This window comes from Halichoerus grypus, chromosome 14 (assembly GCF_964656455.1).
Source record: "Halichoerus grypus chromosome 14, mHalGry1.hap1.1, whole genome shotgun sequence".
Taxonomy (NCBI): Eukaryota; Metazoa; Chordata; class Mammalia; order Carnivora; family Phocidae; genus Halichoerus; species Halichoerus grypus.
In genome coordinates this window covers 45,842,696-45,858,421 of record NC_135725.1, presented here as the reverse complement: position 1 = coordinate 45,858,421, position 15,726 = coordinate 45,842,696, and the positions used below count along the sequence as shown (strand labels likewise).

The 15,726-nt window shown below is 43.5% G+C and overlaps 1 protein-coding gene across 2 annotated transcripts in view; it reads left to right on the top strand.

Moving 5' to 3' along the window:
* SLC24A2 (solute carrier family 24 member 2) overlaps positions 1-15,726 on the top strand; it is a 249,579-nt gene that overhangs the window by 171,883 nt on the left and 61,970 nt on the right. The window contains exon 5 of one of the 2 annotated variants that reach the window (XM_078061282.1): positions 9,486-9,536. The exons of the other annotated variant lie outside the window; for it this stretch is intronic. Coding sequence (XP_077917408.1) covers positions 9,486-9,536 — 51 coding nt within the window. The remainder of the gene's footprint in view (positions 1-9,485; positions 9,537-15,726) is intronic. 2 annotated transcript variants of the gene reach the window in all.

The window sequence follows — 15,726 nt, the reverse complement described above, 5'->3', positions numbered from 1 at the left end:
AAACTTATCAAAAACATGTTTTAGATACCTTGCTATTAGAAGAGGTCAGACAGATTTTCTGAAAATAAGAAATAAATTCCAAATGTTATACGGATGGTACCTGATACGCTGTGCTCTTTGTTATTCAAACTATAGTCTTTCACTCTCTTTGACAATATCATTTTCTCCCTGGAGACTGCAGCTAAAAAAGAAGACACCAGAAAAAGTATTGAATATTCAGCCAAAACTCTGAATAGATGCCCACAGAGACAACTATAATGACAATCACTGGAATAACTAATGTTTATTGAATACTTACTATGTGGCAGACACTGTGTTAAGCATTTTATATAAATTAACTCATTTAATTTTCACATCAACGCTATGAGATAGGAACTTCTATTATAACCATTTTACAGATAAAGACCCTGAAAGTTAGGGCAGTTAAATAATTTGCCTAAGGACACAAGAGAAGCAATTGATGGAGCCACGTTCAAATCCAGATTTGTTGGACCTCAGAACTCACTCTCTTAACCATTGGACAATACCCACTTTCCTAAGCAGTTGAAGTCCCTTTTGAGCTTTCCTTTTGAAAATCAAAACTTAAAAGATGACTATATTTTCTCTTTCCCCAAGTTGTACTTTCTTTAAATAATGCCAACAGTCTCCATGTACTTGATGTCAGATTATACAAAAGAATATGACATTCATAGACTTCCTTTGTCATGATGTAATTGGTCATTATTTTTGTCATTCTTCTCCTTTTACCTGTTTCTCCTCCAATATAAGCTTGCAAAAGGATGATAGAACAAGTTTCTAATGCTAGGTCACTTATCGTGACTTACTGTGTTAGCCTGGATACTCATCACTCACTGGGCTTTGGTGCAATCATAGAATGATGGCTCCCATTGATGAAGCACTTTCAATGTTCCAGGCATCGAGTGAAGCCCCTTACAACAATGCAATAGGGACTCCTATAATTAGCCCCATTACAGATGAGTAAACTAAGAAGTATCTTATTACAAAGTCACATATCTAGTAAGAGTTAAAGTCTGGATTAGAACCCATATCCATTGACCCTAAAACTTATACCGTGCTACAAGATCTCCATGTTCTGCATCCTGGTATGGTCTCTTGATACCAGGTTCACTCTGATTTTGTAAAGATCAGAAGAATGCTACCCATTTGAAGGAAAACCAATAGATGCCTTAAAGCCATAATAATACCTACCATATGTTTAATGAATACTATGTGTCAGTTATGTGTTAAGGACCTGCAGTCCTCACCACAACCCTACAAGACAACCATTATTGTTCCCATTTTATAGAAGTGTAGGAACAAGAGTATCGGAGAGGTTAAGTAATATGCCCAGGGTCTCATGGCTAGTACCCAGCAGACCCAGTTGTCAAGTCAAGGTCTGTAGGGCTCCAAACTCTAAATGATACAACTATTATGCTCTATCATCACTTGCTTTTCTCTATCCCTTTGGGGAGAAAAACATTCTGACAGAGTATCAGTATTTAAAGTTATGTTAAGGTTGGTATTGAGATTTTTAATTACACAATTAAAAGGATACTCCTAAAGCCCAGGAAATCTTTTTTTAGCCTCACTGTTTTGGGTCGATTCTCCTGCCTAGGTTGCTCACTGTTTTTCTTTAAAAATCCTTCCCAGAAACCTGCTTGCTCTGTCCTGTACTCTCTCCTGCCCCCAACCCACCTCAAAAGGAAAGCAACAGAACAGCACATCCAAGTCCCGTTTTTCTTGCTTGATCATCAAGAGCATGTAAATTACAGAGAAATATGGCCTGAGTCAGCTCCTCACAGGACAGAAATCAGTAATCATTGATATTGCTAAGCAACACCACAGAGGAGCAAGGCTGCAAATTAGGTGGCAAATTTATAAGAAGTCAGAGTATCTGGGGACTCACTTGGGCATTTCATTATGAACCATCTGGATGATCCACAGTGATGACCACACATTTTTGTTCACTGTTCGTGGATGATAATTCCCATGTAATTATACGGCACCTCCCTCTGTGCTCCTAACTCACCTCTCAGAACCTTCCACTGGATTTTTCATAATCCAGATAGTTCCTTACAAGATCATTGGGAACAGTTACACCTAATGGTCAGCTTTCATTCCTTCCCAAAATAAGATTTGAAACAAAACAAAACAAAACCACTCCATTGGCTTGTGTGAAGGCAGAGCTGGCTGGGCAAGAACACGCATAAGGAGGGAGTTAGTCACAGGATCCTAGCAGCTCATGGGCCTGATGTGGGCTCCACCTTGGTGTTCCCAGAGGAGCCTGAGGTAATCAGATTCAATTGGTTCTAAGCCAGAGATGAGCAGACTGCGGTACTTACACCAGGTGAAATCTATGAGCTTGGAGAGAGACAAGGAAGTGAGCCCGAGTCCTTGACCCTCTGGAGAAGGATTGCCTAGCAAGGATCCCTCCCAGTTCCAATAATCAAGCTGGTCTCATTTGTTCACTCATTCATCCAACTAATATTTATAAGAAAGTTAGACCAAGCAACCTGATTTTAAACCAAGGATTACAAATCGATGAGCCAAATATGACCCAGGTGGTGTTTTGTTTTGTCATTGTTTTTTTTTCTTAGAGAGAGCAGGAACGGGGGAGGGGGATGGAATCTCAAGCAGGCTCCCCACCCAGCATAGAGTCTGACGCGGAGCTCAATCTCACGACCTGAGAGCATGACCTGAGCCGATATCAAGATTCAGACACTTGACCGACTGAGCCACCCAGGCGCCCCTCCGGGTGGTGTTTTTTAATTTGGAATCCATTGCCAACATTTAAAAAGCAGACATAAAAAGCCAGATATCTGGCTTCCCTTGAATAATCAGCAGGTCTCTCAACACTGTACCCACATTTCCTCGTGGAGCTGGAGGTCACTGCCCATTTAGGCATGCACTGTCCAGGTGTCCCTAATCACGCCTCTCCCTGTCCTTGTCTCCAGCCCACTCTGCTCACCTCCCTACCTGGTGCCAGTGCTTCATTCATGCTTTGTCAGAATGCCTTCTGTGCCCCAGACACTGGGCCAGATGCTGGGGACCAATCTGACTCCGGATTTGGCCGGTGATGTAACATCAGTGTTTTGCTGGGAGCTGGGGCCCCAGAATGATGTCAGCAGGTGGACATAAACAAGGAAAGGGAGAGTGGGGGCAACAGAAATATTAGCAATGACAAACCAATGGGTCCAGGTTTGTGGGGAGCCTGAAAAGGAAGAGTATTTCACGAAGGGGCGAGATTCAGAGGGCATGAAAATCAGGTGATAAATTTCTGAGCGGTCTATTCGGAAATCCTTCTTGAAGCTCAATAGCTGATGGAAGACGATGCACCAGCTGAGCCCTTTGTTTTCATTTGCACAGTTCTTGCCTGGCGTCCAAAAGCCTAAGTAAGTGAGAAGTTTTCATCTTGCAGAAGAAAAAGAAGTACAGATTAGCATAGAAAGGGAAGAGTCAGATGTGAAAGAACTCCATGGAGCAAAAGCCTCTCTGGTAACCCCTTGCATGTGACATCTGTGTCTGGCCACATGTAGGGGACAGCTGTCCTTGGGCAAGCATGCACACATTAGGAGCCTCTTAGGGAAGCTTAACACGTGAACATCATTCCCCCCCCCCCACAACAGAATGGTAAGCAGAAGCTTTGGCAGTGAGTCAGTACTTTGAAAGCTTCTTTTGAGTGAGAATTTGAAGGTTAAAATATTCCTTTCCTTCTGACTTGAATAGGAAGTGAGGACTTATGGTTGTTTCCTCGTTTAACCTCAGTCTCTCCAAGATCATTTTTAAGATAAAGAAGTTACTGGCATTGGTATGAATTTGATATAAAAGAATAATGACCAAAGAAAGCCTTTTAATGGGAAGCAATTAATTGTGGCGGCTCGTGCAGCCTTTTTTGAGGCGACGTGAGACCAAAAGCTTTACACTGGGCTGTATTGGAAAATACCTTTTAACTCAGAATTCGTGCTTATTGTGACGCAAGTTTTCCACATGAGGCAAAGACAAGAGAGAAAAGATAAGGCTGGATATGCTGCAAGAAAATTAAAAATTATACAAATCTGCAACTGTAAATGCTACATTTATCTTGGGGAGTGGGATGGGAGATTACAAATACTCAACTGTCATACTCCCCTCCCCCATTCCCAACATTTCAATAATAGCAATAAATTCACAAATTAAAAAAAAAAAACACCCTCGGGCTAAAACTGCAACACATGGTTCTGGAAGTTAACCAGGGCAGCCTTTCACTAAACGGAAAGTTTTTTCTTTAGACGGTTTTCCTTGTGTTTAAGGGAAGAAGCCTGGGTTGGGGGGCGGGAGCAGGGTGTTGTTGACTTGCACATGGCAAGTACAGACATTGACATTGGTGCCCACCTGCAGAGATAATCAGAGTTTGAATAGGATTCAACCTATTAGCAACCTCCTGCTAAGCTGAGTTGATGTTCATTTTGGACCTTTGGCAGACGATGAGGAGGGGGGTACCGGTTACTAAGGATGTCTACACCATCTCCGTGCAAAGTGTTTTACATACTTGGCCTCATCTGATCCTCCAAAAACCCTCCTGAGAAGAGGTACTTATTGTTCTTGTCCCCACTTTATTTTTTTTAAGATTTATTTATTTATTTTAGAGCGAGAAGACAGAGCATGAGCAGGGTGGGGGAAGGGGCAGGGGGAGAGGGAGGGAGAATCCTCAAGCAGACTCCCCACAGAGCATGGAGCCTGACGCGGGGCTCCATCCCAGGACCCCGGGATGATGACCTGAGCCAAAATCAAGAGTCGGACGCTCAGCTGACTGAGCCACCCAGGCGCCCTTGTTCTTGTCCCCATTTTAACTGAAGAAGAGATTGAGGCTCAGAGATGACCACCCAGCTCATAATTAGTAGAGCCGCTACTCTGAATCAGCCATCTTGTCCATCTCACTCAGAAGCATTCTTAACCTTGATAATGATGTCAAGAAGTTTCAGGCATCGGTGCCTGCCTTCCTAACTTCAGCTTCTAGGGAAGTTTAACAAACCACAGCAACCTAAAGCTCACTGTCATTTGGGAGCTGTGTATTTATGTACTTGAAGAAATGTGAGGAGAGCGTGTGATAAGAGGAAAGCACTGTTCTGGGTTCTGTTGGAAGAGATCTAAGAGGAAGAGGGTCTCTGCCTTCAACATGTGGATAACCTGGTTGGAGAGACAGGGTTTTGTGCAAAATTAGAAAGGCAGGTGCCTAGGTCCCGAATGGAACACTGGTGCTTTTTAGATGGGTGAAGTGTCACGTGCTATCCCAATGGTTACAGTCCACATTGTGACCTTCCCCATAGATCCGAGAGTAGGAGAGGACCGATGAAGACATTTCTTTTCCATGCTGGCCCCGACGTGGCACAATAGCCTTTATTGTTGAGCAACAAATATGGATTTAAAACCTCTTTAAGTAGTGTTGAATTTGCTTTAACAGACGTGTGTAAAATACCAAATTCTCTCACTGCTCTGCTCCATGTCCCATGGGTTCTCCTTCATGCTACCTGGTGGTGCTTGCAGTAGTGAAGCTGCCCCTTACTGACGGCTTAGTGGGTGTTATTATTCATCTACTCTTTACCACAGCTTTATGGGATTGGTACAGTTATGATCCTTGCAGCTGAGGACACCGAGGCTTAGAGAGGCCAAACAGTTTGCTCAAAGTCACACAGCTAATAAGTGGTAGACCATGGATTCAAGCCTACACCCTGGTTTCAAAGCCCATGTCCTTAACTTCCACTTGCTACTGAAAATAATCCTTCCATGGGTTGATATAATCTAGTATCTGCACACACCTTCTTGACAGGTAAGGCAACTGTACTGAGAGACTATCTTTTGTATTGAGAAAGCCTTAATTTTTAGGTCTTCCACATTGAGTTCAAACTAATACCAAAAATGAAGAAGCTCTTTGACTTAAAAAATGAACAAGTAATCATTTTGTTTTCCTATCAGCTAACACTTAAGTAATAAATACTTGTTCTCCCTGATTTCTCTCCCTCTGTTTTTCATTCCAATATTATGAACCCAGCATAGATGCTGCTCTTGGCTTTTGGTTTTATATATCAGAATTTTGAGGCCCAAAAGGTGAGAAGTCCCTTTTCTCCTGCTCCTGTCTGGAGAGATTGGCTGAAAAGGGGGTTGAGAAAGCCAGAGGCCTCCAAAGTGGAGCTGAGAAAGTCAGTGTTGGAAAGGAGAAATCTCTATCCATGCCAGTCTGAAGAGAGGAGATTAGGAGCCCAAAACACTAGCTCTTATTCACTGATTCTTTGAGACTGAAGGTAAGACCCTTCCCTTGACTTGTCAGTCAGGAAGTATGGACAGGAATAGGGAGGCACCTTAAAGCAGGCCGTTATGTTGCAAGACCTGGAAAGAAGAGGACCGAGGAACTGACAAAAGGCTCTATCAGTCCTAGAGATCTGGGGGCATGGATGCCCGTGGCCGCAACTGTCCAAGTAGCGTGAAAGCAGGTGTGGTCACCATGACAGGCGGCATTCATGATCGCCCTGCAGGCTCAACTCCAACACCAACCACTGGGTTCTGGAATTTTTTCTTAGGCTGTGTGGGCTTCTTAGAGAAATGTTACAGTGAAGAGACACCAGGTGGTACCCAGGATGATATTCACTGGTGATTCGTCCCTCTTCTGATCCTAGCTGTCTCTTGCTCAGTTGATATAATGGGTGTTGCTAGTTGGGATGAAACAGGCCTCTCTTGAACTCCCTCACTTCCTCCTATCCCAAGGAAACTCAGCTTGGCTGAGGCCCAGTTGGAATCCTAATCCAATGGTGTAATGGTACCTTGGTTAGTCTCTGTGGGGAGTGTGCTGACTGGAGGCCATTTCCCCTTGCCGATGAGTTTTCATTCATGCCTCTCAGGCCTTCTCAGGCCACAGTGGCTGAGACCACTCTCCATGAGGCATCCGTGGTCTGTGGGACACCAGCCAGTTGTGTGACGTGCTCTGGCTGACATGTGCATGTCGTGTTCATCCTTGTCACCTGTCCCACCCCTCTTCCTGCATCCCCTGAGGCCCTGGTTCAGGAATGAGATCCACCAGCTCTTGGAGATGCACCCCACCGACGCCAGGATGCTGCCCTGACCACCTGAGAGCATGGGAAGCCTGAGCCCAGCATCTCACTATCTTGTCGCGGTGTGCGTTAAAGACGATTCTAGCAGGCTGGTCTCCTTCCCTTTCTTTTCTGCCTTTGCTGTAGTATGCAATGAAACAGGATTCCTTCACCTGGGCAAGATGCTCTTCCCTTGTCCTCCTTCCTCCCTGTGCTTTGAGTTGCTATGTCGTCTGTCGTTACTTGGCTTTTCACTACTCATATTCCCTCTCTTGCACCATCTTAGCCTCATTTTTGATCTATTCCATTCAGTCCTTATCCTCTGTCCCATTCATCCAAGGAAGCAGCTAAGAAACAATCTGGACGTTGCTGCAGCAGCAAATGTGTGTGAGCCTTGTCAGACATGAACGGTTCCAATTTCGACTGTGTAAAAATAGAACAATTGAAGAATATGTTTGTATTTATTTATACCTGATCCCACAAGAGACGGGGTAAAAAAATAATCACACCTGCCACAAGCAGATGTTTGACAGTTTGTAATTGATCTATGAAAACAGGTATGTGTCTATGGAGAGGTTTCATCTAAAAAGACAGATCCATAAGAATTGCAATGGTGTATCTTTCCTGTATAGAATATGGTTTACACCCCACTTTGCAAAACCCAGAGCCACCCACGCTCTGTTTCCTGAGCAAATAGTTGAGAATAGCAGCTGCTTACGCTACCACTTAACCTCAGGGGAAGAGCAGAGGCTACAAAACAATGAGTTGGCTGATATAATTCATGAACTTACTATAAGATTTTACATGCACACACACACACACACACGCATATATTACGTGTAAAGCCACCATGAACATGTGTTTAATATTTATGAAGGTATTTAGATCATTTAAGAATTCCAAGCTTGTGCAATGTCGTATGTATAAAAGACTACTGTTCTTAAAATACCCAGAAAAAAATTGTATTCCACTGAAGGCAATCCCCAGGAGTCATTAAAAAGACTTTCTTGTTATTTACACAAAATTCAATTTCTTACTGAAGTACTTACGCCTTTCGTCATGTATCTAACAAAACCGGAGTAGGCAGGTTTTTGCAGAAAGATAAGGATGAGGTGATTTTTCTCCTCAAAGCATAATTTTGCATCGGTGTGTTAAAATAGCTTTAGTAAAATTTTAGGCAGAATGGAAAAAGAATATATATAATGTGTGTATGTGTGTGTACATATACACATTATATATATAACATATTTATAATGTATAATACAAATATAAAAGGGAAGAATATTTATTATTGTCTTTTAAGCTAAATCCTTCATCTTGCTCACAAAACCCATCAATTATTAGTTGATTCGTATGTGGATTTTCACTGGCTTCCCAAGTTAATGAGCCAGGGAGGCGTTCGGCACAATCACAGGAATATCTCTCGAGTCTCATTAATTTCTTGAGGTTTATTGGGAGAGTGTTGTTATGACTAGGAAAAATATTTTTAACCCACTCGTCATGTCACTTAAAACTATCTGGAATTTTCAGATGACCAAGAATAAAAGTTTCTATTTTAGAACTGAAGTAAGAAAACAGACACGGTGCATCCCGGCCTCCTCTCTTTCCCAACCCCAGCTCACTCAGCCCAGCTGCGCTTCCTGCCGGTGGGGTCCATGACCACAGAGCCCTTGCCGATCCCTGCACTTGGAGGGGCTGCTCGTAGCCTCCCGCCCCCTGTCGTCTAAGGAGCAGCAGGTGACTGTGCCTCAGTCTGGGAGACGTGATTCCTCTGTCACCTGCCTGAGCCAGGTGTCTTCCCTCTTCCTCCCAGAGCACTCTGCACCTTTTGCAGCTTTTCTCAGCAGGCTGAACTCCTGGTATTCACTGTTTTCTGTCGAAAATATGAACTAAAAGTCAAAGGAGAGTTTAGAAGCTGGTTTTGCATTTTGGGTTTTCCCAAGTGGCCTCCTCAATCTCTAGGAAGTGGTTCTGTTGCAGAGGAACCGTGAAAGGAAGCTCTGGGCCCGAGGCTCCCTGGCCAGGAATGCCAGGCTGCAAGCCCCACGGGGTCCCGGACATTGTCCTTGATCGACCCTTTCTCTTAGAGCATCACCTCTATACAAATGACAGGGCCAAGCCTAGACCCGGTGTGAAGTTCTCTTGCCAAGTACTCTGTTTCATCAGATGTTAAAATAACTGTGTCCTCCTCTGTCATGCAGGGCACATCCTACCCCCAGTAGAATAATATATTTCAAGTGATTTCTGAAAATGGGCCGTGAAAGCTGTCTGCCACATGGGCCCATGTTTGCACATCTCTATATAGTTACGATTGCGGAATTTGACAGTATAACTCTGAATCTGATTAATTAAGAATGTGTAAAAACAAAGTTCTTGCATTACAGCTCGTTCCTTATCTTTGTGTCTTTTACTGTGATGTTGTAGAACTTGGATCATATGGAAAACTAAAATATTATGACACAATGACTGAAGAAGGTAAGAATGATTTTAGAATTGTATGCATTGGCTTTTTTTTTTTTTTTTCATTTATGGTGTCTGGTGCTTGCCCATTTTTTTTTTCATCTTCTTTTCCTCTTTGCATGACTTCAGTGACATTGTGTGATTTATTATTCTTTCCACATTTTCGTCTAGTTTTTGCCATCGTGTTTATTTGGGATTGGAGACGTGCAATACCATGGGTAATCATGTTATTCCATTCAGAGACTCCAAACCATCTCAATTGCGTAACACACTCAGAGAAATGGTGTCAGCAACGTAAGCACAAGCACACACCCACTGGGTCAGCATTATTTCCTACACGTGCTCACAACACCACACAGAAACATACCCAGTCAACACTCTGCTTTTAATATGCCCTGTTATGCCTTCCGATCTATGCAAAGGAATGAGTGATCTAAAGTAACTCCTCCACCCCAAACCAGCTGGGGACCTGTTTCTGATGCAGAGGGCTGTGGGCTCATCATGGAACTGAATTCACTGGGGTTCACACTCTGTGAGATTGAGCATATCATTTTAGCCATTTCCCCCTGAGTGGTAAATGAAACCTGGCAGAGATTTACTTTAAAATGAATTTACTAATGAACTCTAGGCACTATCCCAGAGCACCGTCTTGATCCAATGAAAATCACTTCTCTTGAAATAAGTTCACCATGGAAGAGCGATTTGAAAATTCTACTTTCTTGTGAAGGGAGTTATCCTATGACCCCAGCCCCCATTTCACCCCACACGTACCTCCACCTTGTGAATAAGAAACAATATTTGTGACGCCAAAGAAAACATTTGGGGTTTTCTTACACTGATTCTGACAAGTAATCCAAAGGTAGCCTAGAAGGAGAATCAGCTAATTTTATCTTTTAACATGAGAGAAACTCCCAAATGTGTTGCATATCCTGTTTTCAGCGTCTAGTATTTCTAAGTTGCCTTAGCTTGCCAAAGATCTCCTAGTTGCTTTGCATCCGAGAAGTGAACATCTGACAGCCCTTGGTAAGAGAAAGCCCTTCTCCTCCCCTCAGAACTCTGGCTTCAGCACAACCCCCAGGCCCTCCTCTGTTGCTCTTGCTGTGCTCTCAGTTAACCACTGTGATGGTTTCTAAAGCAGCAGGCCATGAAGGGGATCTCACACTGGGTCCTCTTATGGCCCAGGACCCTCCCAAGAACCTGGGGAATTGAGAGCTCCGGGGGACAGAAAGCTGCCATGAGAATGAGTGTCCTACCACCAAGAGGATAGAAAGACCAATCCAGAACATAAAGGAAGGCTCTTGTCCGAACTCTAATTTTAATCCGTGTCTTCAGACCACTTGGAGTTTCACTGGTGGTTGGCTTGAGAAGCCAAAGCTTTGGGACTTGCTGACTCTATAGTTTGACGGCTCCTCCCGGGCATCTCACTAGCCCCCAGCCTCCGTTTCGTGGCTCAGGCGGCAGGTGGGTCTGTTGGCTTCCAGCAGACCCATCACAACCCTCTACTTTCTCTCTTTACTCTTCCTGTCCTCTGTCTTCCACCCTTACCTTCCCATTGTCAGGGCAGCTTCTGCCTCCCTGTTGCCTTAAGCACCCCATTTCCCCTTGCTCTGCTCTTTTCCTGCCTCTTTCCACATCCATTTGAGCAAAGGTTGCCACCCGAGCACTCCCTTTCTCAGACCCCCTAAACCAGATCAAGTTCACTGTTCAAGATCACGTGAAGATGCACAAAGGCTACTTGCAATCCGATGAGTCCACTTGATAACAACTGGGCTTTCTAGGCAGGAAAACAAAGGCAAAATCATGTCTGGAAGGAAGATCATGGCTAGCCCTTAGCAAGGCTGGGAAATTGTTTAGCGCCCCCCCCCCCCGGGCCCCCTTTCACATTTCTTGTACTTCCCTTTCCCATCCCTTCTTGCATATCGCTTTGTGTTCCTAGCTGAACATTCATCCCTCCTACAGTAAGAGCGAATCGTAGCAAAGGCAGCATTTTTAAATCGTGTTCTGTGATGTACTGGTTTCATATGACGTCACTAGGAATTTTGCAACAACCCAGAAAAAAAAAAAAGCAAGCAAGCAAGTCTGATTTCATAGTTTACTAAGTGGAAGAGCTTCTGAGTTTAGTTTTTTTTCCCATGCGATATATGGTGCTGTATGCGGCCACACAGAGGAAGTCAGAAAGAGGGATGCAGTTCGCAGTATTTCCCAGACTTCTCAGATCAGAGAACTCTTTCTTCCACGGAGCCTCTTGCGGGACTGTTTTGGAAATGCTGAGGAAGGGTCCTCTCCTCCTCCTGGAATAGGAACCTCTGAAAGATTAAAAATAAACATTCTCCACACGTAGCCATCCCTCGAAGGTACTCACAGAAGGGATACTTTGGAAGAGGAGGTCTTCCTCTAGCCACATCAGATCACACCCTCTGGCAGCCGCCTCCACGACAGGCCAGGCTCGGCTTAGCCCGAACTCTGGGATTCTGTCTAAAAGGCTCAAAGCCAGCTCAGTAACCTCAGACCGCGCCACAGCCATGTGTGACTTCTTCAAACCCTCGAGGGCCTTTCCCCTCCCATCGGAAATAAGAACCGTGATTGGTGCCTCTTCCATGTCGTACAACTGAAGGAAGTGTCCTACAGATGAAGATGTTCGGGGCAGTAAGCGTGGGCTAGCTGGCCTTCAGGAAATAGCCCGCTCCGTGTTAAGCATCTCTTTTCACAGTTTTCGAGATGTGACTAGCTCTGGAGCAGGGCTTTATTATAATTGCCCATACGACTAGTCATCCTCTGTAGCCCTTTCCAGGAAATTCTCTGGATGGGACGTGAGGTCAGCTACTTTAAATGAGGTTTAAATGAGGGCTTGTTTTTTTTTTTTCCCTCAAGTGGAGCAAATGGAAAGATGGATTCTCTATGCCACCCCATCTCTTAAGAGGAATCGAGTGATGATTTCCTAAATATAGAGAATTATCCTGCACATATTCAGCTCCTGATTTTAAGCACCTGCTATATGCAAATTATTTTGCCAGGTGCTTTGGGGAAATACAAGATTAAAAGGTGAGCAATTTGCTCCCACAGAATTTATAGACAGGGAGAGAAATAAGCACTGAGCCACCAGGAAGAAAGTGGTAAGTACCATAGGTATTTGGAAGAAGATGGCAGGCTACACAGGAAGAGGAAGGATTGCTTTCAATCGGGGGCAAGATTAGTGGAGAAAGTGAACTGGACCCCAAGGACCAGTCAATACTGGGCATACTGGGAAAGGAGGAGTGGTAAGTTCTGACCTACCAGGCTGAGAAAGGGATCAAAGAATGGGAGTACACCAGCCTTTACTGGGTGTTTCCCACCTGCCGGGTGCAGTGCTGTGGGCTTTATATATTCTATGTCATTTAATCCTTACAATGACCACACAAGGTAGATTTTATTGAAGATGAGAAAGCCGAAGCTCAAAGACATATTTTATTAGATGAGAAAACTAAGACTCAGAAAAGCAAAGTATTTGGCTCTGGGACTCAGGGGTAGTAAGTGGTGACTTGGGACCTGAACTCAGGACTGTGGCATGCCCAAGCTCTGCCCTCCTGGCACCACTGTGGTTTGCTGTACCAGGTGGGTATGAGGAGCTAGACAGTTCAAGATGGTGTCAGTATAGGGAGCAGGAAGAAATGCTTGATGGAAACCAATCGTGGGAAAGATTTAAACCACAGACTTAGAATGAGGACATCATAAAGTGAGCAACAAGGAGTTACTGAATAAAACATGCCCTTACTTGAACACTCCACCATAAAAAAGTTATTTTAGTAAAACAATATACTCACTCTCAGACACTGAACAAAATCATGACATTTTTAAAAATGTGTCCTTGACCTCAGAGCCCTTCCCCCTCCCCCATCTTCAGTGACTTAAGACCTAAACTGGAAGGAACAGCTCCTTGGGCCACACTCAACCTCCTCCCCACCCCAAGCTAACCAGAATCTTATTCACTCCCTCATTCATTCCTTAATGCATTGACTCAACAACACTTAGTATGTACCAGACACTAGACTGGATGCAGAGCTAATTAAAGACAACCCTTCTCCTAAAGAATTCACACTCTAGTGGAGGACACAGGCCAAGAGATGAGTGGTGTGATGGACAGAACCAAGGTGAGGGGGATCCCAGCAGAAGGCATCATGTTCAGCCTTGGGAAATGAGGGCAGGTTTCTCAGAGAGGTGATGTCTCCATTGCCTCATTCCTGCATCCCAAGATGACAACAGTCTTACTGGCCACCTGATACTAATGTGTTCACTGAATAATAATGGAGCACCCACTCTGTATGACACATTTGGCTAGACTTGCTAGATTAGTAAGCCTTACTCCTCCCAAGGGTTGTATTTCCTTCTATAAAAAGATGTTTCCAGGGATATGAACAAATTACTCTAGAAGTGGTCTTTTGATGACCTCAGATCCCTCTACATGGTTGGCCATCCTCTTATCTCCTCATGCAGTAAGACTACATATTCTTGGAAGGGCGGTCTCCAACTTTTACTTAAAGCTAATAACCCATAGTTTCTTTCTCATCTGCAGATACCCAAATTACATACCAATCTCATTCGGGAAAATTCTCAATAAATTGAACTTGACTTCCGTACTAAAATTACTCTAAATGAAAACGTAGAAAGCTAGTTCAAAAGAAAACAAACTTACATGATAGAACAGATGAATTAAAAAGAGAAGTGACCTTTCCACCAATCACATTATATAGAACTACTAATTTTTAGTCTTTGGAAATAAACATTCGTAGAGGTATGTAGATGGATAGGTAGACAGAAATCCTGACTAATATTTTGAAAGAAGTAATGTATGGGGAAACCTACCTGCAATGTACTGTCCTAAAGTCATTGCCACTTAAGAATAGCCATTTCCAGGAAAAATAATTTCTCCATCATTTAAAAACTCTTTATTCGCTTGCCTAAGAAAAAAAAAAGATATAAAAAGTTGTTGCAATGTCAAGGGCAAAAGATTACAATGACCTTTTCCTTAATGAAATTAAGGATACAGCTTCATGGCAACCAAGAGCCCCTTTACCAAGCTGAGAAACTAATGTCTTACCTGAATCATGGGGTCCTAAATTAGGCATGTGGCTGAGTTTTGAAAACCCCCATTATCTCAAAGAAACAAAAGCACCTGAAGGTCACATAGTCTAACCAGTCATTTGATGTTCTCAATTGCAGTGAAATAGTTCAGTTCTTTTTCAAGGAGAAATTGAATTTTGGAATATCATTTAACAGTGTTTTCCACTGCCCAAGATGTATCCTCTGAAAATGTAGTCTTACCACAGGTCTTTGGTGTTTTCTGTGGCCTTCACATTATATTTTAATCCTTGCCTAAATGGATAAGACTCTGTTATATACACTCATATATCAAGCAGGATAAGTTAAGCTATATATAGTAGAAAATCCAAATTAATAGTGGCTTAAGTCAGATGGACGTTAATTTCCCTCTCAAGTAAAAGAGGTCCAGAGGTAGGCTGTACATGGCAGATATGGAAGCTCTACAGTAATCCAAGCCCCAGGCTCCTTCCATCTTCTGCTTCGCAATCCTAATATATGACTTTCAACCTCAAGGGCACCTCATGGTCCAAGATGGCTGCTGCTAGAGCTCCAGCCGTCATGCCTATATTCCAGGAATGGAGGAAGAGCCAACATGATTTTCCCTGGCTGTTTTACCTTCTTTTTAAGGAGGCTTGCCTTTTTTTTTTTTTTTTTAAGATTTTATTTATTTGACAGAGAGAGCACAAGCAGAGGGAGCTGCAGGCAGAGGAAGAGGGAGAAGCAGGCTCCCCACTGAGCAGGGAGCCTGATAAGGGACTCGATCCCAGGACCCTGGGATCATGACCTGAGCCGAAGGCAGACACTTAATCGACTGAGCCACCCAGGCATCCCAGGAGGCTTCCCTTTACACCCTCCCAGTAAAACTGCCCAAAACTCAGTTATATGGCTATACCTGGTTTCAAGGAAGCTTGGAGATGTAATTTATTAAACCAGGTGATTTGCTGTCCCAAATAATTTAGGTATTATATCATTAGGAAATGAAAAGGGAATCGATATCAGATAGGCAACATGCAATCCCTCCACAAAAGAGAAATATCACTTTTGTATAATTGTGTGTTGATGGGGAGGATGGAGAACAGAGCAAGCTATAGGAGCAATGTTGGAAACTCATGTAAAGTTTGTAATGCCG